The sequence below is a fragment of the Salvia miltiorrhiza genome, chromosome 2, assembly GCF_028751815.1.
Source record: "Salvia miltiorrhiza cultivar Shanhuang (shh) chromosome 2, IMPLAD_Smil_shh, whole genome shotgun sequence".
NCBI lineage: Eukaryota > Viridiplantae > Streptophyta > Magnoliopsida > Lamiales > Lamiaceae > Salvia > Salvia miltiorrhiza.
Window position 1 is genome coordinate 745,076 of NC_080388.1, and position 21,829 is coordinate 766,904.

At 35.0% G+C, this 21,829-nt stretch overlaps 2 protein-coding genes and 1 long non-coding RNA gene across 3 annotated transcripts; 2 read left to right on the top strand and 1 right to left on the bottom strand.

Annotated features, from left to right (window-relative positions):
• The first annotated feature begins 381 nt into the window (after positions 1-381).
• On the top strand, positions 382-1,304 carry LOC131012533 (uncharacterized). The gene is made up of 2 exons (XR_009097365.1): positions 382-481; positions 1,109-1,304. It is a non-coding gene; the product is annotated as an uncharacterized LOC131012533 (long non-coding RNA).
• Positions 1,305-5,466: 4,162 nt separating this feature from the next.
• LOC131012505 (uncharacterized) lies at positions 5,467-7,674 on the top strand. Its single transcript, XM_057940503.1, has 2 exons — positions 5,467-5,761; positions 7,078-7,674. The coding sequence occupies exons 1-2, from the start codon at positions 5,518-5,520 to the stop codon at positions 7,305-7,307; spliced, it is 474 nt and encodes a 157-aa protein (XP_057796486.1). The 5' UTR covers positions 5,467-5,517; the 3' UTR covers positions 7,308-7,674.
• A 3,024-nt stretch (positions 7,675-10,698) lies between these two features.
• LOC131012507 (60S ribosomal protein L14-2-like) lies at positions 10,699-11,197 on the bottom strand. Its single transcript, XM_057940505.1, has one exon. It carries the CDS (start codon positions 11,195-11,197, stop codon positions 10,787-10,789), a length of 411 nt encoding a protein of 136 aa, XP_057796488.1. The 3' UTR covers positions 10,699-10,786.
• Between the last annotated feature and the right edge of the window lie 10,632 nt (positions 11,198-21,829).

Here is a 21,829-nt window from a genome sequence, read left to right on the forward strand (position 1 = left end):
ATTTTGGGCTGCCTTCTATTAATTAAATGGACTACACTTATATTAATTAATTGAACTATTAATTAGTTTAATTAATTATTATTTTTAAAGAATAATTTGCATAATAATATTATATTATTATTATGTGTATATTTTAAGTAAATTACTTAATAAATGCTAAGCATGACATGAAATTGCATTTATTTTGCAATAAAAGTATTTAATTGGTTTTATTTATAATTCCAATTATTTGAAGAAAATCGAGTAAGGATATTGTTGGTGTCCTTAACTCAAGAATTTAGTTTTCAATTATTTATTTATTAAATTTTGAAAACCCGGCTAAGTGAATCATAGAATATTAAGCACTACACCAAGACTTAAGATTAGTTTCACGAGACCTATTAAGAATAGAATTTCTTGTAGGCTTTGTGACCAGGGGGATTAGCGCTGCTTTCCCAAGACAGGTTTTTATGTGTATGATCTTCAGGCTTTGCCTATCCAGGTGGGCTTACTTTCCAAATGTACAAAGTATGATTGAGTTATTAAGCTCTAAATGTTTCAATGAAATGCAAATTGTTTATTTAATGTAATGAAAACTGTTTATCCAATAAAATGTTTATGTGCACTCTGCTCTGTTTAAGGCTCGCGCAGTTAATCAATTGAGGTTCTCTTATGACCTAATACGTTGTTTGAGAATTGTGTACACTTGTTTGTTAGTTGACTCGGTGGGTTGATCTCCATCGGGCTCTAACCAGAGGCGTTATAAGGGTGCTCGGCTGGATGTGTTCCGGAGCATGAGAAATATCAGGCCTGCCTGGGTAGCGTCCCGAGGTCAAAGTAAACTTGTCTGGGTTACGCCCTCAGTTCAAGTAAGCGGGAGACAGAGATCCGTCGGTGGCTAGAGGTCTGGGATCACAGCGAGTAACAGAAAGGGAGTGTGACATGTGCGCACAAATGAAAGAAAATGTTTTAACATGCTTAGAAGTACTTCTTTCAATTTAAAACCTTCTAAGTCATGTCAAGTATGATTGGATAAACTGTCTTTAAGAAAATAATGAAATGTTTATGAAAATGCATGCCCACTAAGTACATTAGTACTTAGCCCAAAAATACTTTCAAATGTTTTCAGGTTGGCTGGCCGGTGCTGACGGGACGGAGCTGAGGCTAGAGATAAATTCCTATGTTAGACTTCCGCTGTAGCAATTACTCATATCAGTCTTTTGTTTTCCCAACTTAAGATCTTCATGTTAAATTTCAAATGATATACCTGACCGAGCTTAGACTCTTCACTACTTAATTTATGCCAATGAATGTCAGTTGTCAGAAGCATGAAACAAAACTTGTGATCCAAAGGGGCATAGCCCGACCTTCTATCCTATTTCGGGTTTTTACAAGGTTGTTCCTTGTTTATTTCTATGAATTATTTATACCTCGATTATATTTATTCATTCAAGAATTGGGGTGTGACAATGTTTCTATGTTTTGTCTAACAAATCAAAATACCAATATACCAATCAACTATCAACGAAATTATGAAATACATATTAAGTAGAGTAAGGTATTGATTGGTATGCATGATTAATGAGATTTTTGTATCATCTTTACAGCTAAACAAAGGAGACGAAGAAGAAGCCCTATCTCAGGCATGCATGACGTCAGATCTAAGAGAGATGTGATAGTGTGAAATGTGTAATTTGGCAACATTCCATATATATCTCCAAAAAATGTAACAACTTTTTATTATCGTCAAACCAAAATCAACTCCATTATCAAAGCATCTCATTCAATATAATATATTAAATATATAAGTTTCATATATATATTTCCCATCAAATGTGTATCCCCGTGGCCTATATAAACTAACTTTTGGTGTGAAATTTTTACTTATACTCACTTCTTCTTTTGATATTCATCATTTCTCTAATCACAAACATGCCGACCATGTGGTCTTTAGTAAAAAAATTGCAACCAAATAATGCCAGATCTGCAATGAATTAAATATGAGGCTATTTTATTTTGGAAGGGAAAGTTCTCACAGACCATGATGCAGGACATCAAGTATTGATACTATGGATGACACTGATACCAGTTGATCCAAGACTACCGCTCAAGTTTCAACGGCAGCAGTTCTCTATTATTGTTTCTTATGCAATGACTATAAACAAAAGTCAAGGTCAATCACTCTCTCATGTGGGTTTATTTTTTAATAAGTCTGTTTTTAGTCACAGTCAGTTTTATGTAGCTATTTCTAGAGTTACAAGTCGAAGGAGTCTGAAAATCTTGATATGTAATGAAGACAAAGTAGATTATTAATTCTACAAATGTTGTATATAAATTATAAAGAAGTGTTCCAAAATTTATAATAATAAGATGACAAGTTTGCAATTGTCTTTTCATGTATTATTATTTTCACCTTTATTTTTAAGTAATTTAAAATGTTAGTCTTAAATATATTTTAGCAGTAACATAGTTGGTATAACAATTGTATAATAAAATATTTTAAAATCATTTATTTTAGAGATTATACAAAAGTGTCTTTCAGAATGTTACAATAAAATGCTTATATTGTTCGATGTCTTACTTAATCAGGTATAGACATCCTATGAACTTTTACATAAATGGATGAATTTTAAAATAAGTTATGATATTTTTTATTATTTTATATCTTTATTTTAATTTTAATAACTTTCAACAAAAATATATTCATATTTCTTTTAAAAAATTAGTTAAGCAAAACTAAATTTTAACAACATATGTAATCCCGTGCATCGCACGGGTAAAACACTAGTTATACTAACATTTGAGCACGTCAACCTACTAACCCATTGGACCAGCTTTCATATGGCATATTGCATTTAACATACCATAATTTGTAATATCCACCACTATTGTAGCTTTCATTATACTCCGTTCTATAAATAATGGTTTGTTTTCCTCTTTGGATTGTCCCATAAATACTGACATATTTCCTTTATTCGAAATAATTAGGGCTTACTTACTCTTTAATAAAGGTCTTCTCCATTTTTTTAAACAAAAATTAATTCTTATTTTATTCTATAAACGTTACTTATTTCTTTCATCTTTTCACACCACATTTCAATCTATTATTCTTCATTTTTTTCTACTTATTCCAACTAACTAAAATTTAACTTTTTTCTTTCTTTCTTTTCAAAAACATGGATCGTGACTTCAACAATTAGTACGTCAACCAAGCAAATTCGCCACCAATCCCAACTTCTTTTCATGTCGATTTTTTGTCATTTTTTCAAGGCTCTAACATATTCAACACACAAGATATCGAGGCTATCAACTTGAACGAAACTCAATTCGTTCAAGATGAAGTAGTCGTCGAGATTCCTTCTTTTTCCAAGATGACGAAGTCACGTATCGGCTACACCTTGTTAGAGACCGAGCTAATTGCTAATTGTGGCCAAGTCAATCCACAACTAGGGATGTCAACGGGGCGGGTTCGGGGCGGGGATTGCTTTTCCACCTCCGTACCCGCCTCAAAACATTACCCCTATACCTGCATCCATACATATTTAAATCGATACGGGGATTACCCAGTGGAGGAAGGGTATCCTTCAGGTACCCACCAATTTATTTATTTATTTGCAAGATTTTCTATACAACAAGCAATTTATCCATTTCATCAGACATATAAAAAGTCAAAATAAATAATAGTATTATTCAACATCACAAACAAACCATATATTTCATATTTAAAACTCAAATATATCTTCTAACAAAAACTCTATAGAATATAATTGGGGCGGGTACCTATACCTCGTAACCCGACCTAGGTATGAGTTTCATACCCGCCCCCGAAATTTCATCCACATACTCGACCCATTAGGGGCAGGTACCCGAACCCGTGGGTATTATCGGAGAGAAATCACGAGTCGCTTTAACAAAGGTTGTCCTTCCGGCACCTCGACGCGCGACAACAAACAATAAACTCACACTTCCAACATGTCCAAAAGGACGTGAAGGTTTGGGAGGCCATTTACGGCAAATGCCGAGCTAATGAGGGGAACAACATGAGTAATAACCAAATCACCCGACAACCCAAAGAAACATATCAAACCAACACCAAAGCTCTTTTTAAATACTTCGTGACATGGCGTATTCTCCGCAAATCTCAACAATTCGCCTCCATTGGTGACGACGTCCATTCAAGGAAGCGCACGAAAAATTCCTCCCAAAGGGTACACAATGACGTCCTCTAGTCCGAGTGTCATGATTAGGCTTATAGGCCAAAAGACAACAAAGTGCGACAAAGGGAAAGGTACAAAAAGTTGAGTAGTCGGCGGCGGCGACGGACGAGGGTAAGAGAGAGAGAAAGAGAGATAAATAATGCATTCTAAATTCGATATTTTTTAATGAAATTTTTGAATTTAAAATTCGATATTTTTAAAAAAATCTTGAAATGCATTATTTTAGATTAAATGAAAATGAAATTTATTGAGCCCCCACTATAGAGGGGGTGGCTCTAAGGTGGGCGCCACACCTCTATAGAGCCCCCAAGGGGGCTCTTAACTGGAGATGCATGTTATCTTTCATGGGAAATAAGAATAACGAATAAGTTAATATAAATCTATGAATAAGCTATTTGTAATGTACGAATAGCCGCATTGAGTTAATATGGTGAAATTTTGCCCCCTCTAAAATTCGAACCCATCTGAGAATGACTATTCATACTTTGCATTGATTTATTTGTAGATTTATATTAATTTATTCATTATTTTCAATCCACTCGATTAATTCGAATAAACATTAGCCATGAAAATTGAATATCTTGCGCACTAAATTCATCCTCATTTCTCATCATATTTAATAATTTTCATTGAATTATTTTTCTATCTCTATATCGAACTAGTCCAGATTAAGAGGGTTTGGCTGAGCTTATAAGCTCTTTAAAACAACTTATAAGCTCCTTCAAAGTGTTTGGCAAAATAAGCTCCTAAAGAGCTTATAATTTGTAAAATTATTCTCTAAGAGCTTATAAGCTCCCCAAAAAATAAGTTCTTCAACCCCAACTTATTTCTCATTTTCTTATAAGCAACACTCATTTTACAAAAATAACTCAAATATGATTTTTTATTTTCATTATATATCATTCTAATTTCATCTTTTCTCGATTTTCTCTCTTTAACAAAAAATTTCTCTCTCCAACTAAAATTCTCTTTCTAGCTTATAAGCTTAATCATCCAAACACTTCGACAACTTATAAGATTTTAAAAAACTATATCTTATAAACTCTTGAAACATCTTATAAGCTTCAAGAGCTTATAAGCTCTTTAAAATAAGTTTAGCCAAACAGCCTCTAATTAACGTGAGATGATGGGCCTGTCTTTATAAATGTAATTGATGGGCCAAGAAAGCTTAAAAATTGAATGGGTTTTAGTAGGCTTCTACTATTTCAGCCTGTATATATTTTCTGATGGGCCTCCCTTTTTAAAGCTTGTTTACTTGAGAGTTGTTAGAACTGAGAGAGAGAGAGAGAGAGAGAGAGAGAGAGAAATTCTCAATTATACAATGGCAGGCTGCGAAATGGTGGAACTTCACAGAAATTCCAGCAATTGGACGAAAATTGTGGAAGAAATTGTGAGGATAGAGAAAAAGGTGTTCCCGAAGCACGAATCGCTTTCGAAATCGTTCGAAGAAGAGGCGAAAAAGAGGAACGGCGGATTGATCTACTCCCTGATCGGCGGCGAAGTTGCCGGATACGTCATGTATTCCTGGCCATCTTCGCTCTACGCTTCCATCACAAAACTTGCAGGTTCGAGTTCTCTTAATCTCAGCGCACGATTGATTTCAATCTGAAAAATGTTTGCTTACAGTTGTGTGTGTATGTGTGTGAAATTCATGAGTTTGAATTAGGCTTATGCGACCGAGAATGAGACATGATTTAGGGAGTACTGTGTATCTTGGATTCATTATTTACTGAGTTGATGTATTAGTGATTTTGTTTTTTTAGATTAGGTTTATATTGAGCTGTATTGGAAATTCAGTGCTTACATTTTCAATGAGTTGGTAGAAAATGGGGAATCCTATTGAGTTTTTTACCTCTGAGAAATGCAATGCAATGGCTGCTAAGCTGGAAGAACTTCATTAGAAGGTTCTTGATAAGTTCATTTGATCAATAGATTCTTATATTAAGCATTTCATCATTTCGATATTCACTATCTCAAAGCTGGAAAATCAGTAGGTGGCTTTTGCTATAGATGGCTTTTAAAGGTTTTGTTCGACTCTTTTCCAGAAGAAATTGAGTTAAATCATGCCTTATAATTGGAGAATCTCATGAAGTTTTAAGATTAGATAAGAATTATAAAACTTGCTTATATGATATTGAATATGCCAATATGTAACTAGCATGAGTTTTCAAACTAAGTTAGCTGTATTGTAATAAGATAACCACATATAATTTTAGGAGTTTTGAGGAATAAGCAGCTTATGATATGTAACATTAGGACGAGAATATAAGCTTCTCGAAACGCCCTCTTACTGTATTTTATCCTCTGATTATAGTTCTGCTAATCTAAATATCACATGAATGTTGATCACTGAAACCTGCTTTTAGAGTTTTAAGAAATAAGGAGCTTATGATATGTAACATTACGACGAGAGTATAAGCTTCTCAAAACGCTCGCTTACTGTATTTGATCCTCTGATTCTAGTTCTGCTAATCTAAATATCAGATGAATGTTGATCTCGATAACCTGCTTTAAGAGTTTTAAGAAATAAGCAGCTTATGATGTCACATTAGGATGAGATTATAAGCTTCTTGAAACACCCTCTTACTGTATTTTATCCTCTGACTCTAGTTCTGCTAATCTAAATATCACATGAATGTTGATCTCGATAACCTGCTTTAAGAGTTTTAAGAAATAAGCAGCTTATGATGTCACATTAGGATGAGATTATAAGCTTCTTGAAACGCCCTCTTACTGTATTTTATCCTCTGACTCTAGTTCTGCTAATCTAAATATCACATGAATGTTGATCACTGTAACCTACATTTGTGGCACTATGAGAAGTAGATCATATTTTTGGGACGCATTTGCTTTTTGTTGCTGAACATGGGATATATTACAGTAAAAGAGAACTGCAGGGGGCAGGGTCATGGGGAAGCATTGCTGAAAGCAGCTATAGAGAAATGTAAAACTAGAAAAATCCACCGCGTGTCACTTCATGTAGATCCCTTGAGGACTGCTGCCATGAATCTGTACAAGAAGCTCGGTTTTGAGGTGGATAGTCTAGTAGAAAGCTACTACTCTTCGGGTAGGGATGCCTACAGAATGTATTTGGATCTTGAGACGGATTAGCTGGAGTGGTTTTGTTCAAGAGCGATCAATCTTCATTTTGATGAAGAAATTCAGATGGGTTCGGGGCCGCAGAATTCACTGGAACTTACAAGTTCGTCTGGCAAATCCGGAGATTTTTTTCAGAATTAGCGCGTTTTTTGAAGGGAATTTGAGCCACTGAGATAGCAGCAGAGAATAGAATGTACTGTGGAAGAATATGTGAAAGAATTTGATGTTCTACTCATATTGAATGTAGTACATGTTAATTTTAATTGAACTGATATGCTTGTAATATGAATCATATGATGTATTTTATACCAAATTAAAGATCACGATAAGAACTTTAATTTGATATATTTTATATAAATATTCAATTTAAAATGTAAAAGTTATATTTATTTAATGATTAAAATTTTTAAAATTCTCTCTCCTCTCTCATCTTTTTTTGAATAAATCTATTTTTTTAACTTATTATTTTTGCCTTATATAATATTCATTTTTATTGTTGTGAATTTTCTTTAATTTTTATTTTTTCATTATTCAACTTAAATATATTCAATTAAAAATTATTATTTTTTTATTATATTTATACATTTGATAAATGAGTTAGTATCAATTTTATATTAATATAGAAATATAAAAATATTTTTCGTGCAGTGCACGGGATGCAAATGTTAGTCATTTTCATTTTAAAATTAACCTATTGAAATAAGACACCTAAATAAGGAAACATGACTATTGAATTGGAACAAATGGAGTATTATTTTGAGTGAACTTTGAAAATTGTCACTTTGCAATAGTACAAATAAAAATTGGTCACACTTACCATTTTACTCTTCACATAAAATATTAAAAATTATCCACTGAACTCGAATTCACAACCAAAACTATTTTTAGTTGTGAATTATAACTTTAAAATTCGAATTCACAACTGAATAACTAGTGTTGGTTATGAATTTGAGTTTTAAAACTTGAATTCACAACTAAAAATAGTGTTGGTTGTGAATTCGAGCTTTAAAACTAAATTTCACAACAAACACTAGCGATTCAGTTGTAAATTCATAGAATTGGTTGTGAATTGAAAAAAAATTAACAACACAAACTCACTTTCACAACAATTGACGGCACACAACCTCACATATGATTGAATTCATATCAATTTCTCCATCAATCGTATTTTTTTCTATTAAAATCAAATCAAAACTTTTATACTCACTTTGTCCCCCAAATAACTTCCTATATTTTCTTTTTGGGACGTCCTTCAAATAACATCCTATCTATTTTGGGACATTACCCACCACTAATAATATTTTATTTATTCGATGTTTTTGATTTTTCCGTGAACTAAATCGCAAGATATGTGTAGAATAATATTTCATACTGAATAAAGATTGAGAACTTGAGAGAAGAGAGATAACAGAATGATAGAATGATGAATAGAGAGGGAGAGAAGAGAGTGATGGTGATTGAGGAATAGAGATGGTTGAGAAAAGAGGGGGAGAAGAGAGGAAGAGAGAGAATAAAGTTATGGTGATTGATGAAAAGAGAGGGAGATAAGAGAAAGAAAGAGAAGAGAGTGATTGTGATTGATTAAGAGAGACGGAGAGAAGAGAGAGAAAAAGTGGAGTTACTAGAGAGAGAGAGAGAGAAAGAGGGGAAGAAGAAATAGATGATGAGAGTTACGCACCAGGATCGAGGATGAGAGAGAAGAGATAAAAGAAAGAATAGAGTAGAAAGATAGAGAAGAGAAATATCAAATTTCAAAAGATCTAACGGGAATTGATGAAGAAGAACTTCAAGCTGATGAATTCAATTTTGATGGCAGAGGTATATATGTATTTTTATACAAAAAGTAGCTAATTTTTAAGTTTTTTTTTATTGGATATTTTTTATTTTTACTATAGTAAAATGGATATTTTCAGACATTAACTCTATTATTTTTGGATGAAAAATAATTTTTTTTTGAGTTGGAAATAGTGAGTAGCGAAAATAAAAAATATTCAAAAAATAGGATGATTAAATGTATTTCGAAGAAAGTTCAAATTGTGGAATATGATCTAATAAATAGAAGTTTCATATATTTTCTATAGATTAATAGAAACCTATTTTTTTTAAAAAATCAAAATAATTTGGTCAAAATTTTAATAGCTAATAACTAATAAGGGTCATTAGATTAAAAATATGTTGGTAAGGTATTCATCATTGATTTGACATGTTTCCACTTATAAATTAAAGCTTTCATTATTGATTTTACATGTCTCCAATTATAAAATAAATGCACTTAGGTGCGGCAACATGATCAACTCGACCCGTTCAAGCCAACTCCATCAATTAGAAAAAAGAAAAAATGAATTCTCCCTCCTATTCAAAATATAAGTCATCCTAAGCTTTGACACACATATTAATAAGTAAAAAATTACCTAATTTAACCCTAATTAATGATAATTAATTAATGTCAAATACTACCAATGAATAAAGAAAACAAGGAATATAATTCAAAACGAATCAGCTTGTATACTCTAATATTCAATAAATGAACCTTAAATAAATGAGGTTAATTTGGGTATAGTATGCCAAAACGACCTACAATTTAAAACTAACGAAAAACACTTAAACGATCTATAATTTGAATAGGAGGGAGTATGATTCTTATTGACTACCCTCCTTCTTCTCTCTCTTTTCCTAACCAACATTTATTTCATTTCCCTTCACCACCGAGTGTTGTCTCCACCACAAGGTCCACAATGGACATGCCAAAATTATCATCCTATCATCTAGCTGATCTCCAATCAGGCCCGCCTCGCAGATCACTAAATTATTAGTAATAGAAATTGAAACTATAAAAGTGTAATTGTAATACAAATAATAAGCAGAATATCGTATTAACAGGAATGGACAAACGACATTGCAATGACTAATCCAAAATAAATAATTAGTATCTACATAAATAATCACTGGTGATAAACTAAAATAGATTTTGATCATTTTAAATAATACTTGTGTAGTATAGATATAGATGTGAGACATTGTGTATGTGTGTATATATATATATATATATATATATATATATAGGTTCCGTTTTCTCTCTAGTCTATAATTGAAGAAAGGACAAAAATAAACTAGGACATTACATGTAGAAAAATAAGTAGTTGCTCTGATCTAATTAGAGAATAAGAGAATAAAAATGATTCAGAATTTGAAATTGATTTATTATTGATTCTTGTTCTTTGATTAAGCAATTTATTTGTATTTGTCTATGAAGATGGCAATCAATAATTTATTTGCTATGACAAAATCTTGTGTTATCTTGTCAAAAAGAGTTATTCGCTCTAAAGAAAAGTCTTATTTATATTTAAGTAAACTCTCATTTACGAATGAAAAGTGTTTTTCTTTTTTATGTGAAAATAATGATTACTCAAACCAAGAAAATATGAAATATAAGGGTTGCAAAAGAAACAAATACAAGTCTCAAAATCCTACACCAAAAACCAAAATCTATACTACTCATACAGTATAGTCTCTTTCTTAAGCTTCGCAAGCTCTTGTCGGACAACTCCCGCTTTCTTGATCTTCGCCAACATAAGCTTAAACCGGTCAAAATCATTGAGGGCAGCCCTTCTCTTCTGAACAATCAACTTTCTGCCCCAAGAGTTGCTTTCCCATTTTCCCTTAACATCAACAGCCTCCATAGCAGCAACACGAGTCTTATTCTTCGGCACCCTCTTGATGTCAATTTTGATGTCTGTAAGAGAAAGCCTCTTGAAATTCATCTGTCTTCTTACCATGTCAGGTGAGTCAACAAGAGCCCTGCTCTGGTCGATAACATCAACGATGACGACAAGCTTGCCATAGTCTTTTTCGTAGTTGACGAGGGCCACCCTCCCAATCTCGACGTACCTCTTGAACGACATTTTCGGCTGCAGGGAAGTGAATGTGTGTGCTGTGATATTAGAGCAAAGGCGGAGGTAGCCAAACACATTAATATATTGAATGAAAAGTGTTATTTACTTGATTTTAAGAAAAGAGTTATTTTTTTACCGTTTTTCTTTCGATATGTCACTCACACACAATGGCTATGGCAACCAACAGCGGCGAAAATGCATACAACTGATATACCTCCTAACCAGACCATTTACATTCAGAATATCAACGAGAAAGTCAAGAAAGAATAACTAAAGAGATCTCTTTATGCCTATGTAAAATCGCTACTCGTCCAAATACACATATATATTCTTGCAACAGACAACATCAGTACTTAGCGAGATATTGTAACATAGAATGTAACAAGTACTGTAACAAACAAAACACCAATAATGATAACCCAGTACGGTGATAGAACACCTACGTCTGAGGGGCCTAGCCCAGGGAAAACATTCCACTATGTGAAGTTAAGTTACAGTAGGACTCACAAAAAGATTCGATCTTTTTAAACCTCTATAACTTCCCAAAATTACCTCAACAATGGTGAAATATTGAAAGTTAGACGACAACTAACCTTTTAGGTGTGAACATCGATGAACACCACTTAATCATTTACAACTCGATACTTCAAAACAATAAGAAAATAACATAACCAACTAATGCAAGCCAACACGGAAAAGCAAAGATGCAGATCACACGCACAAGCAGTGTATGATCTTAAAACTCATGAAACCAATGCAGTAGTAATAGAAAAAAAAAAATTGTTGAACCCCTATTCAAACATGTCTTCGCATTTTATGGATGAAACATCTTAGACTCATACTTCAAGAAAAACTCGTCCATGATAATCTTGATAATCAAACTTGATGTTTATCCTTTAATAAAAGGATAAGGTTGAATTTGTGGGTCATCAAAAGCTTTAGAAGTATATCCCCACGAGAATTATACTTTTATAACAATTCCTCTATGCTTATTGATGACGGTTGTACTTCGGATTTTAAGCGAAGTTGTCATTTCAACCAACATACAGATAAATTTATAACATTGCCAAAGACAGACGTAGTGCCTAGTGGAAACAAGGGTCGATCCCTTAGGGAGTTGGTGCAACTTGTCTTTTGTCACGTACAACAATAAGAAAATGGTGGCGTGGACTATCATCCTGGTCACGAGACACCTCTCGGGACTAAACTCAACTCAACTTGAAATAACGAAAATAAATTGAAAACACTAAACAGAAAAATCAGTAATAAAAGGCAATCTGGTCAAGACGTCAAATCTATGGATAATCTCTTACACTCGCTCCTTGTTCAAGTTGTTCATTAAAATATTGTGCCTCCATTCTCACTTGTCACGTGCGCTTTCATTGTCTAAGAAAATCTATCATTAAGTGTGTTCAAGGTGGACACCCTATACCATTAAACCATCTCAACCTAACCATGCAATAGGACACATCAGAGCATGCACTTAAACCGAGAAACATTTAGCCCTAGATAGACCCGATATTGAACTTAGGTAGACCGTGGTCTACTTCAACCTCTCGTGCTCGCAAATACTCTCAAGACGCACAACGATCGTACACACTCTATAATCTTGATTTATTGGTGATCTAAGTCTACTCAATTAATTAATGGCCTGTTAACTAATTAAGTCGATTTAGACACTTGGTTATAATGCCCAACACTTCAGGAACGCAACATGCAATTACTTAAGCACACAATTAGACCTCACGAGTTTATAAGTTCATATCCACATCATCTATGCTTTGCTCAGATCTATAAGCTTAGCTAGACATTAGAGCTGTCAAACATTGCGGGCCGGGCTGGCCCGGCCCAACCCAGCGGGCCTAGGCAATTTTTTGGGCCGGGTCGGGCTGGCCCAAAATTTCAGCGGGCCTCGAACAACGAAGCCCAGCCCGGCCCTATACGGGCCGCCGGGCGGGCCGGGCCAAAACGGGCCAAAATTAATAAATTAATATATATATATATATAGTTCCAAAAATTAATAAATTAAATCAAATTTAAAGAAAAAAATTGAAGACAAATTCGATGAAATAAAAAGGTCTTAAACAATCTACATCTAAATTACGTAATTGACTAAAATTAAATGTAAACAAATATGACTAAAACTAAATGTAAACAATATGAATACAAGTAAAAAACAAAAATTAATTGCAAAAACAACAAAAACTGAAAACGATTTATTCACAAATGAATTAATACAGCAATCAAATTAATTGGAATCAAATAACAACCACAAAAAATAATAAAAAATAAATAAATCTTTCAAGTAAAAATAATTTAATATTGATTGGTAATTTAAATCTTAAGTTAGACTTTGACTCGTCATTGTCGTCAATTGAAGAAATGGACTTAGATTGGGTTGGGTCCATTGGGATTAGGGAGGAGATATAAATTTTTAAAATTTTCACCTAATATACTGACGGGCCGATTTGGGCCCGAAAGCCCGGCGGGCTTTTTGGCCCGCGGGCCGCGTGGCCCGACGGGCCGCATGGGCCGGGCCAGGGAGGCCCGGATTTTTTTGGGCCTTGAAAATCCTAGCCCAGCCCGGCCAAAGCTACGGGCGGGCCGGGCGGGCCTATCGGGCCGGGCCATTCTCGGCCCATTTTGACACCCCTACTAGACATAAAGTAAATTGCGAAAACAAAAGATAAATAAGACATGAAAATAAAATAAAGTAAACTTACTATTACTGGACAATAAGGCAGGATGCTACGCTGCCAACATAAAGCATAAACTACATGTCTTGCCCAAACGGGACTTTAACTACTAAAATGCAGAAAAATAAAGATTATTTTTGGTACTCCCCTTACTCCTCTAGTTTGCACACGTCCGTCTAACCACACCTAAAATGAAATGGGAACATGTATTTATAAGAATCTAGGCGTGGGCCGAAGACCAACACGCAGCTAGGGTTTCGAAAGAGTCCAACTCTAGTTGGAGTGTCCAGACTGACCTAGACAGAGTCTTCAAGGTTGAGGATTCTTCGTCAGATATCTCCACCCTTGATCCGTGCATATCGTGAAGCTCATCCCTATCCACTCCGCACATGAGAAAATGAATATTCCTGCGCCTTAACTTCGTGTACTGGATCTTTCACGTCAGCACCGTGCCCTGGACGCCTGGTCATGATCGATCATTCCCTGTTCACCTTTCCTGCCTTCATTATGCCCCCTTCTCGTGCCCTCGATACCTCTCGTGGTGGATGCTGGTTTTCGAGCGTAAGTCAGGCCATCCTCTTGGTCAGCGACAGATATCCTTAGCTGCAACACTCTGATAACACTCATGTTTCCATGGTTTTTAATGTTCATATGATGTTAATTTTATAGAAAATTGAGTGTTTGATAGTTGTTTTGTGCTTCTATTGCTTTATCTTGTGAAATATGATTCTTGCTCGAACTTTGAAGGAATTTATAGGAATCTTGAGATCGAATTTGGAAATATGGTATGAAATAGAAGTTATATTTCGTCTCGAGTGGAGTTCGTGAGTGCAAACGGATTGCAAATACGAATTTGGATGAGGAAGATATAGCCGAAACAAAAACGTCGCGTGCAGTAGTCCAAATTCGACGACACACTGGAGTTGGTAGCCGAATTTGGTGGTTTTGAAGAACAAATTCGGCGACCTAAACGGCGACCGCCTAGTTGGTCATCGAATTCTCTGTTTCAATTTTGCACTACGAGTTTCAGAATCGGCGGGCACCGAATTCGGTGGGTTTTCAGCACAAAAACGACAGTCAACTCGGCGACTGCCGAGTTTGACCGCCGAGTTGAGAGGTTTTGCTGGTTTTCCAATTTTTAAAGTTCTTCTGGACTTCAAACTCTGTTTTTTTTACCCTGATACTTTATATATGTCTTCTTTGACCTATCTAGGGTTTCTAACTTTAGTTTTTCAATTTCATAGTTTTAGATTTTTATTGCTTTCCAGTTTTTAGAGCTTGGATCAGATTTCTGCAAGGATTGAAGATTCAAGATTGTTCATCAGTTTTATTCAGAGTTTTATACAATTCAGTTTTTACAATTGCATTTTTTTTAATTATGTTTATGTTTTCTTTTACTATGTCTAGCTAAGTTCTTTATCTAATTCTAGGGTTTGTAAATAGTTAATTAAATTCATGTGATTTATTTGTGTTGGGAACCTTGTGGAATATCCTAATCCTTGTTTTGATGATACCAAAATCTATAGGTCTTAATTATAATAGACTAGAACAGTTTTGAACTCAAGTGTTAGAGTTCGTTTCTAGTTTAGCTTGCGGTTCTGAAGACTGAAGACTGAAGGACGAAGGACTGAAGACTGAAGATACCAACTGAAGTATCAGTTCGGAACTGATTACTTAATGCATGCCGCGTGGACTCAGCGGACTGATACTAAAGTCAAGTATCAGTTAAACATTCTTCCTCGGACTGAACTTCCAACGTTCAAAGGAAGCCACGTACTCACAAAAGTACAGCCGCATTAAATGCAGAGATCTCAGGATCTCCTTATCTCTGCAGAGGTCATTCCTATTTGGTGGCTACTTTATCAGAGACGTCACATCTCCTGTCCTTCAAGAGAGCCGTTTCCACCAAACAAGGAACCTCGAAGATTGAAGCCTCAGCCCAAATTCGAAATGCTCTCCAACGGAAGAAATCTTGAAGATGTTCTCCGCCAACGGATCTATTCAAGACCTCTCCTATAAATAGCGTTCGAGGATCACTTCAATCTTCACCGATGCAACGACATAAGCTGAAGCTCTGCCAAAATTGCTACTCAGCCAAAAGCTTAACCTCCCCAAAGCTTGAATCGAAGAAGAGAATTCCAAAGCCAAAATCAGTCACTGCTGATTACATACATTCTCTTAGACCTTAGGCAAACCTCTGTTTACCCAGAAGCCTAGGTCAAACTTGCTCCAAAGAACTTGTTCTTTGAAGTACAGTTGGCAACCGTTCAAACCTCCTTTCAAGAAGAAAGAGTAGAGTGTTTGAGTGATTTGGAGTTCAGGAAGGTACTCTGACTCTGACAAGTCTTAGCGCGGGTTGTGCTAAGCGTGAGAAATCCGACACGAGTGAAGTGTGGGTACTGAAGAAGTGGTTTCTTCAGTGGTACGGTTGTGTGCACCCGGCAAGAACGCAGTTCGGTTTGCAGTGCACCTATTAAGCACTTGCGGAGTGAATTGTTGGTCTGATCAACCGACCGTGGATGTAGGAAAGGGTTTTCCGAACCACGTAAAAGTCTTTGTGTTATTTACAGCTTTCAGTTTTACATTCTTACTTGTGTTGTTTCAATTGATAAACTGAATACTGAATAACTGCAAAGAGAAACCTAAGACTAACAACGTGCTCAACCGAGGCTATTACGAAACTAAGTTTATTTCCGCTGTGTATGATATCAGTTTGACTGATCTATCCTCTGATAGTCAGGAAGAGTGTTATCATCTCTGTTTTAGCAAACTCGACTGAAGCCCTTACGTGCATCAGTTAAGTTCCAGTAACTTAACTGATATCTCCTTACTGAAGAGTTTTCAGTAGCAGTCGTCAACCTTGTTTGGTCAAAACTCCTTTCAGTTAACAGGTGTCATAGTTTGCGTGTAAAGTTTCGTTTTGATCTCTATCTGGAGATCCCTCAGATTTGAGGAATCAAAAATAGCCCATAGGTGTATTCCCCCCCCATACACCTATTCTAGACCCTCCGGATCTAACAATTTGTTAGTACCTATTTACCTTCCAGTTTATGATTCATAATTCCTGGTGCTTAAATTCGTGTGAATTATCTGATCAATAGATTGCATGTGTAGCTATCCGGTTGAGACCTAGTGGAGATAACTGTTTAGCGGATTCATGAATGTATGATATGATCTTAACCTTGAGACCTAGCGGAGATAGGTGGATCATAGGGAGCTATTCCTAAGAGCTTTTGGGAGTTAGTAGATTTTCTTGAAACCTAGCAGAGATAGAGAATTTACTAATCTACGATCGTTGCTGCTCTAGCGAGAGTAATTGATTAATTAAGTGATCTCTCATCATAACTGGATTAAATTGGTTAATAGGATTAATATATTTATTATGTGGATTTAGTTAATAAAATTACTACCCTATGATTAGTTGTTTTTATCATCTGATTACTTATCTGCATTGTCTTTGCTTTTGTTTGGAATTTTAGTTTTAATTTAATACTCTCATTTTTCTGTTTGCATGTCTATTGTGATAGTTTGTTTAGGAAATAAATAAAGTTATTTCGTTGTTTCAGTCCATGTGGATACGATACTCGGTTACTGTTTATTTGCTACAATTACACTGCGTTAGTTGCAGTTTTTGTTGCTATAAAAATAGTGATCACACTCTCTCCCGAAATCTGCTCCAAATGCCCAAGACTTGATAGAACTCATTCTCTTAGCGGTACTACCTACTTGGTCAACATCGCGCCCAACAGATCAGCATATGTGACTCGATCTTTGAATTGCATCCAACCTGCAGGCTTCGTTAGACTTGATCGTTGAGGTGTCTTTCCAGATGTTATCAGATTTGCTCTATCTTGCCCATTATGGCTCCACGAGGCCTTGTCCAAACAAGTGTCATCCCAGACACAAAAACACGCAAAACACACACACAAAGGACTCAATCTAGACCTAGACACAACAAAAAAAAGGAGCACAAAACTTGGGCTCGTCACTTATCCATAAGTAGATAAAATCTGACAAAGTGTGGAACTCCTCATGCACCAGTTGTCGTTGTTACAAGTCTATAGAATGACAAATAAATAATATAGAGTATTAATAATCTAACAATCTCCCCATTTGTCATTTATGTAAACAAAACCCAATATTGCTTAACACATTAATAACCAGCAATATAATACTCAAAATAAATGAGTCAAAAACAGCAAGACGACTCCCCTTCAATATGATAAACTCTCCATTGATGATAGCCAAATACCAAAGTAAGTAGCGGAAAGTAACAACAAATGTAACAACAGCATAGGTACATCCGTTTAGTCAGATACATCACCATCAAAGAACTAAGACATATAAGCTCATAAAAACATTAACCACCAAAAAGATCAATCAACAGCAAAGACGATAACTCCAACTCCAACTCCAACTCCAACTTCCTCTTTTTGTCTCAATAAATGGCAAAGTCTCAAGTGGAGGGGGATTCAGACATCACATCCTCATCACCATCAGGATCATCATCATCAACACTTGCATCATTGTTATGCCCATAATTTGTACCAACAGTTGCACCAGACCCGGTTGTAGCAGAATGCTGTAAGTCTTAAATGAGAGAATCCAAGACTGCCCGTCGTTTGACAGTGTGTCATAATGGCCGTATTCATCTCACGTCGATTCTCTAGTATACGAAGTATCCTTAAGGCCCAAACTTTTCCCATGGCTTCCTTGATACCAACATTCTCAGTAACATTTCTCTTAGCGCCGATCATGCAATCTCTTATAGTATTTGCAGCAACATCCCAGATATACAAAGACTCATTGAAAAGTTTGGGGCTTATCACCAATTTTTCAGCAGCAGACCCATATTGATCAGAAGGAATAGTGACATTAATTTGATGCAGAATGATACCAAAAATCAAACCTGGATATTCGAGAGTCATGCCTTTTCTATCGGACTCAGCATGAGCTTTCACATGCTGAAATACCATAGCGCTAAAATTAATGGGTGATGAGAACAAAAATATGCATCCCTTAAAGACCAGAAGATTAAGAAAAATCTAAGAAAAATAATGTTGTTGGCAGCTCTGCAGATATGAAGAATTATAGCTTTATTATAAGTATAAAATGAGTCCTATTCCTATTAGAATTCTTAGTATTTTAGCCTATAAATATGACATATATTCATTATTCACACAGACAACTCTATAATTGTAAACCCCAACCACAAATAGTGAATTCTATCGGCCGATCCTCCATGGATGTAGATCTTTACGATCGAACCACGTAAATTCTTGCGTTATTTTTAGGCACAACAACTGGCGCGGTCTGTGGAAATTCTGAACTCGAGCTAGACGTTTTGATTTTATTGTTCGGAGTTTTAGCGGATGGCCGATCTTACTATAACAATGGTAAAATCTGTATCTATTTGTTATTTGCGATAATTTCAGTTTGCTACTGTCGAGCTTATTTCTTTGAATGCTAGACTAATTATTCACTAATTTTGAGAGGCTATCCGTTTAGTTAGTGACAATGTAGGCATGCTTGATTATTTTAAAGTTGAAACTCTCCGTAAGTTCATGAAAAGCCGCCGGGTATGAAAAAAAGGGAACCGGTGAATCATTGTTTTGGAATACTGTTGACGTAGATTGAACTAAGAATATTCCATGTTTGGAAAAATCGTAGTGATGGATAATAATTAATTACTTGGTTTTTACCCTAAGACGTGTTAATCATATTCTCATCATGTTTATATACTCTATTCATCCACGATATCGATTTCACATTGTGGACGACACGAATTTTAAGAAAATGGTGAATAGTATTTGATAATAGTGGGTAATGGTGTGAGTGGAGTTTGGTTCCCACTATAAATGTGAGGAGGGAAATAAAGTGTTATATGGACCCTACTGCCATAAATGAAAGTGAAAATGATATTGTGGACGGATCAAAATGGCAAAAGTAGAAACGATATCGTGAACGGATGGAGTAATAGATATGCGTACTTATATAGCAATTTTCTTTTGATAGATTTCTTCTGTATATACAAAACATACTAATATTTTAAGCAAAATATTGTTGGCCTAGTATGGGTAATTTCCGCGAAACGAAGAACATGTTTGTTCACATGTTTCCCAATTTCACAAAATACCTTTTTCTTCTGGCTCTCTGCTCTCAATTCTTTCGCTCGTCTATCATGTTTATCTCCAAAATTATAATTAACCTTATCGGCAATAATTTTAAATAAAATGTTAAAAGTTCTAACTTATTGCCAATAGTAGTCACAGTTGTGAAATGCTTTTGTAACTTTGAAATCTACTTATATGTTTACATATAGATTGAAAACATTGGTAAGGATGTTACTATTCAGAGTCCTCAAGCAATATACATAATATCACATTGAACAAATGTATATCACTCTCAGTTCGTACTATGCTTTATCATTAAACATTTGGCTGATACGAATCAATAATAAGAGTTTTGCTGCCCCGATTCTGTATGCTTGTCTGTCTTGTTAATCTTAAATTGTTTCTTGAGATAACATATTTAAAGAATCAAAAGTTGATGTCAGTTTTGTTTTATGTAATTGGCGCATTCATATTTTAGTAATCTCTGCTTAAGAATTTCTATAACACATATAAACAAGAAATACAAAATCAAGCATCAGGAAAGATGCATGTTTGTGGAGAAAGTCAGACGAACATGAAAGCGAAAATAATAGAGTATTTTTTTAGCCTCAATATTTATTTCTCGTTAAATCTATATGGCTCATGTCCAAGAACCATTAACATCTTGGCATATAATTTCTGCGATATTTGTCTACAAAATATTTTATAAATTGCATGTGCAATTGGAATAAATTTTGTTAATCAGTATCGAACTACAAAATTGTGCAAAATCTGGAAATTTTCCATACAATAATTCCATGTGATCTCTTCACTCGGTGTCGGGGGTTTGGTGACCACTAAATTTTACTATGTTCATATATACCGTGTCTGAAACGCTTCCGTAAAATCTTAAATCGATTAAAGGCATTTTGCTATATTTAGTAAATTTTACAAATTCACTGCGCAAAGCTATAAAAAATGCCCATGCTCTAGACCTACGGTTTGAGGCTATAGATTAAGTTCGGATGTCATTAAAATTCCAAAACTTTTTACATGTGCAATTCGAGGTATCCAAAAGGTCCCCATAAATTTCCAAGTGATTATAAAATGATTTACTATTTTATGAAAGTATTGCGCTAAAATCCTAAATGATCATATTATGACAGTCCTGCATGACCAGACAACGTTACGATATTTTTATTTGCTCTCCTAATTCTATAATATGTTCGCATGAATAACTCACATATTATTAGAGTGGGTCGAACCCGTACATCCTATTTTATGGAAATAACAAATTTAAACTCTGTGCCAAGTATAAATTTTGCAGAGCGACAACTTCTCAAAGACCACGAATGAAAATCAAGCATGCTCAACAAGAATAAGGATACACACACCTGTTTAGCAGCTAGCACTACAAGGAACAGATTACTTTAAGCCATAACCCGAATGGGTTCAAGAGGCTCGGAACAAAATTGCTTTAAGTCATAATCCGAATGGGTTCAAGAAGTTTGGAACAAGATAGTTTTAGGACAAAACTCAAATATGGGTTCAAGATAGTTTTAGGACAAAACCCGAATGGGTTCAGCAAATTCATTGGATAATGACTACATCTTTTGGTCATCGGATGATACCAATCAGCCACAAGTGTCTAAGTTGGTATCATCCCACAAATAAATGAAATTATGATGTATACCTTGAACCATCTCCACCTCGAGTCAGTGCATTCATCGGTTACAGGCTGGGGTTTATTTAGTAGAATCACGTGTAGGTTTAAAATGGCTCTTGAAACAATGTGAACGTAATGTGATATGGTCTGCCCCGACCTTCAGAAATTAAATCTTACTACACTGTTT

Coding starts and splice junctions, on each gene's coding strand:
- LOC131012505 (XM_057940503.1), top strand. CDS start 5,518: ATGGCAGGCTGCGAAATGGTGGAACTTCACAGAAATTCCAGCAATTGG. Junction 5,762..7,077: donor TTCCATCACAAAACTTGCAG/GTTCGAGTTCTC, acceptor GATATATTACAG/TAAAAGAGAACTGCAGGGGG.
- LOC131012507 (XM_057940505.1), bottom strand. CDS start 11,197: ATGTCGTTCAAGAGGTACGTCGAGATTGGGAGGGTGGCCCTCGTCAAC.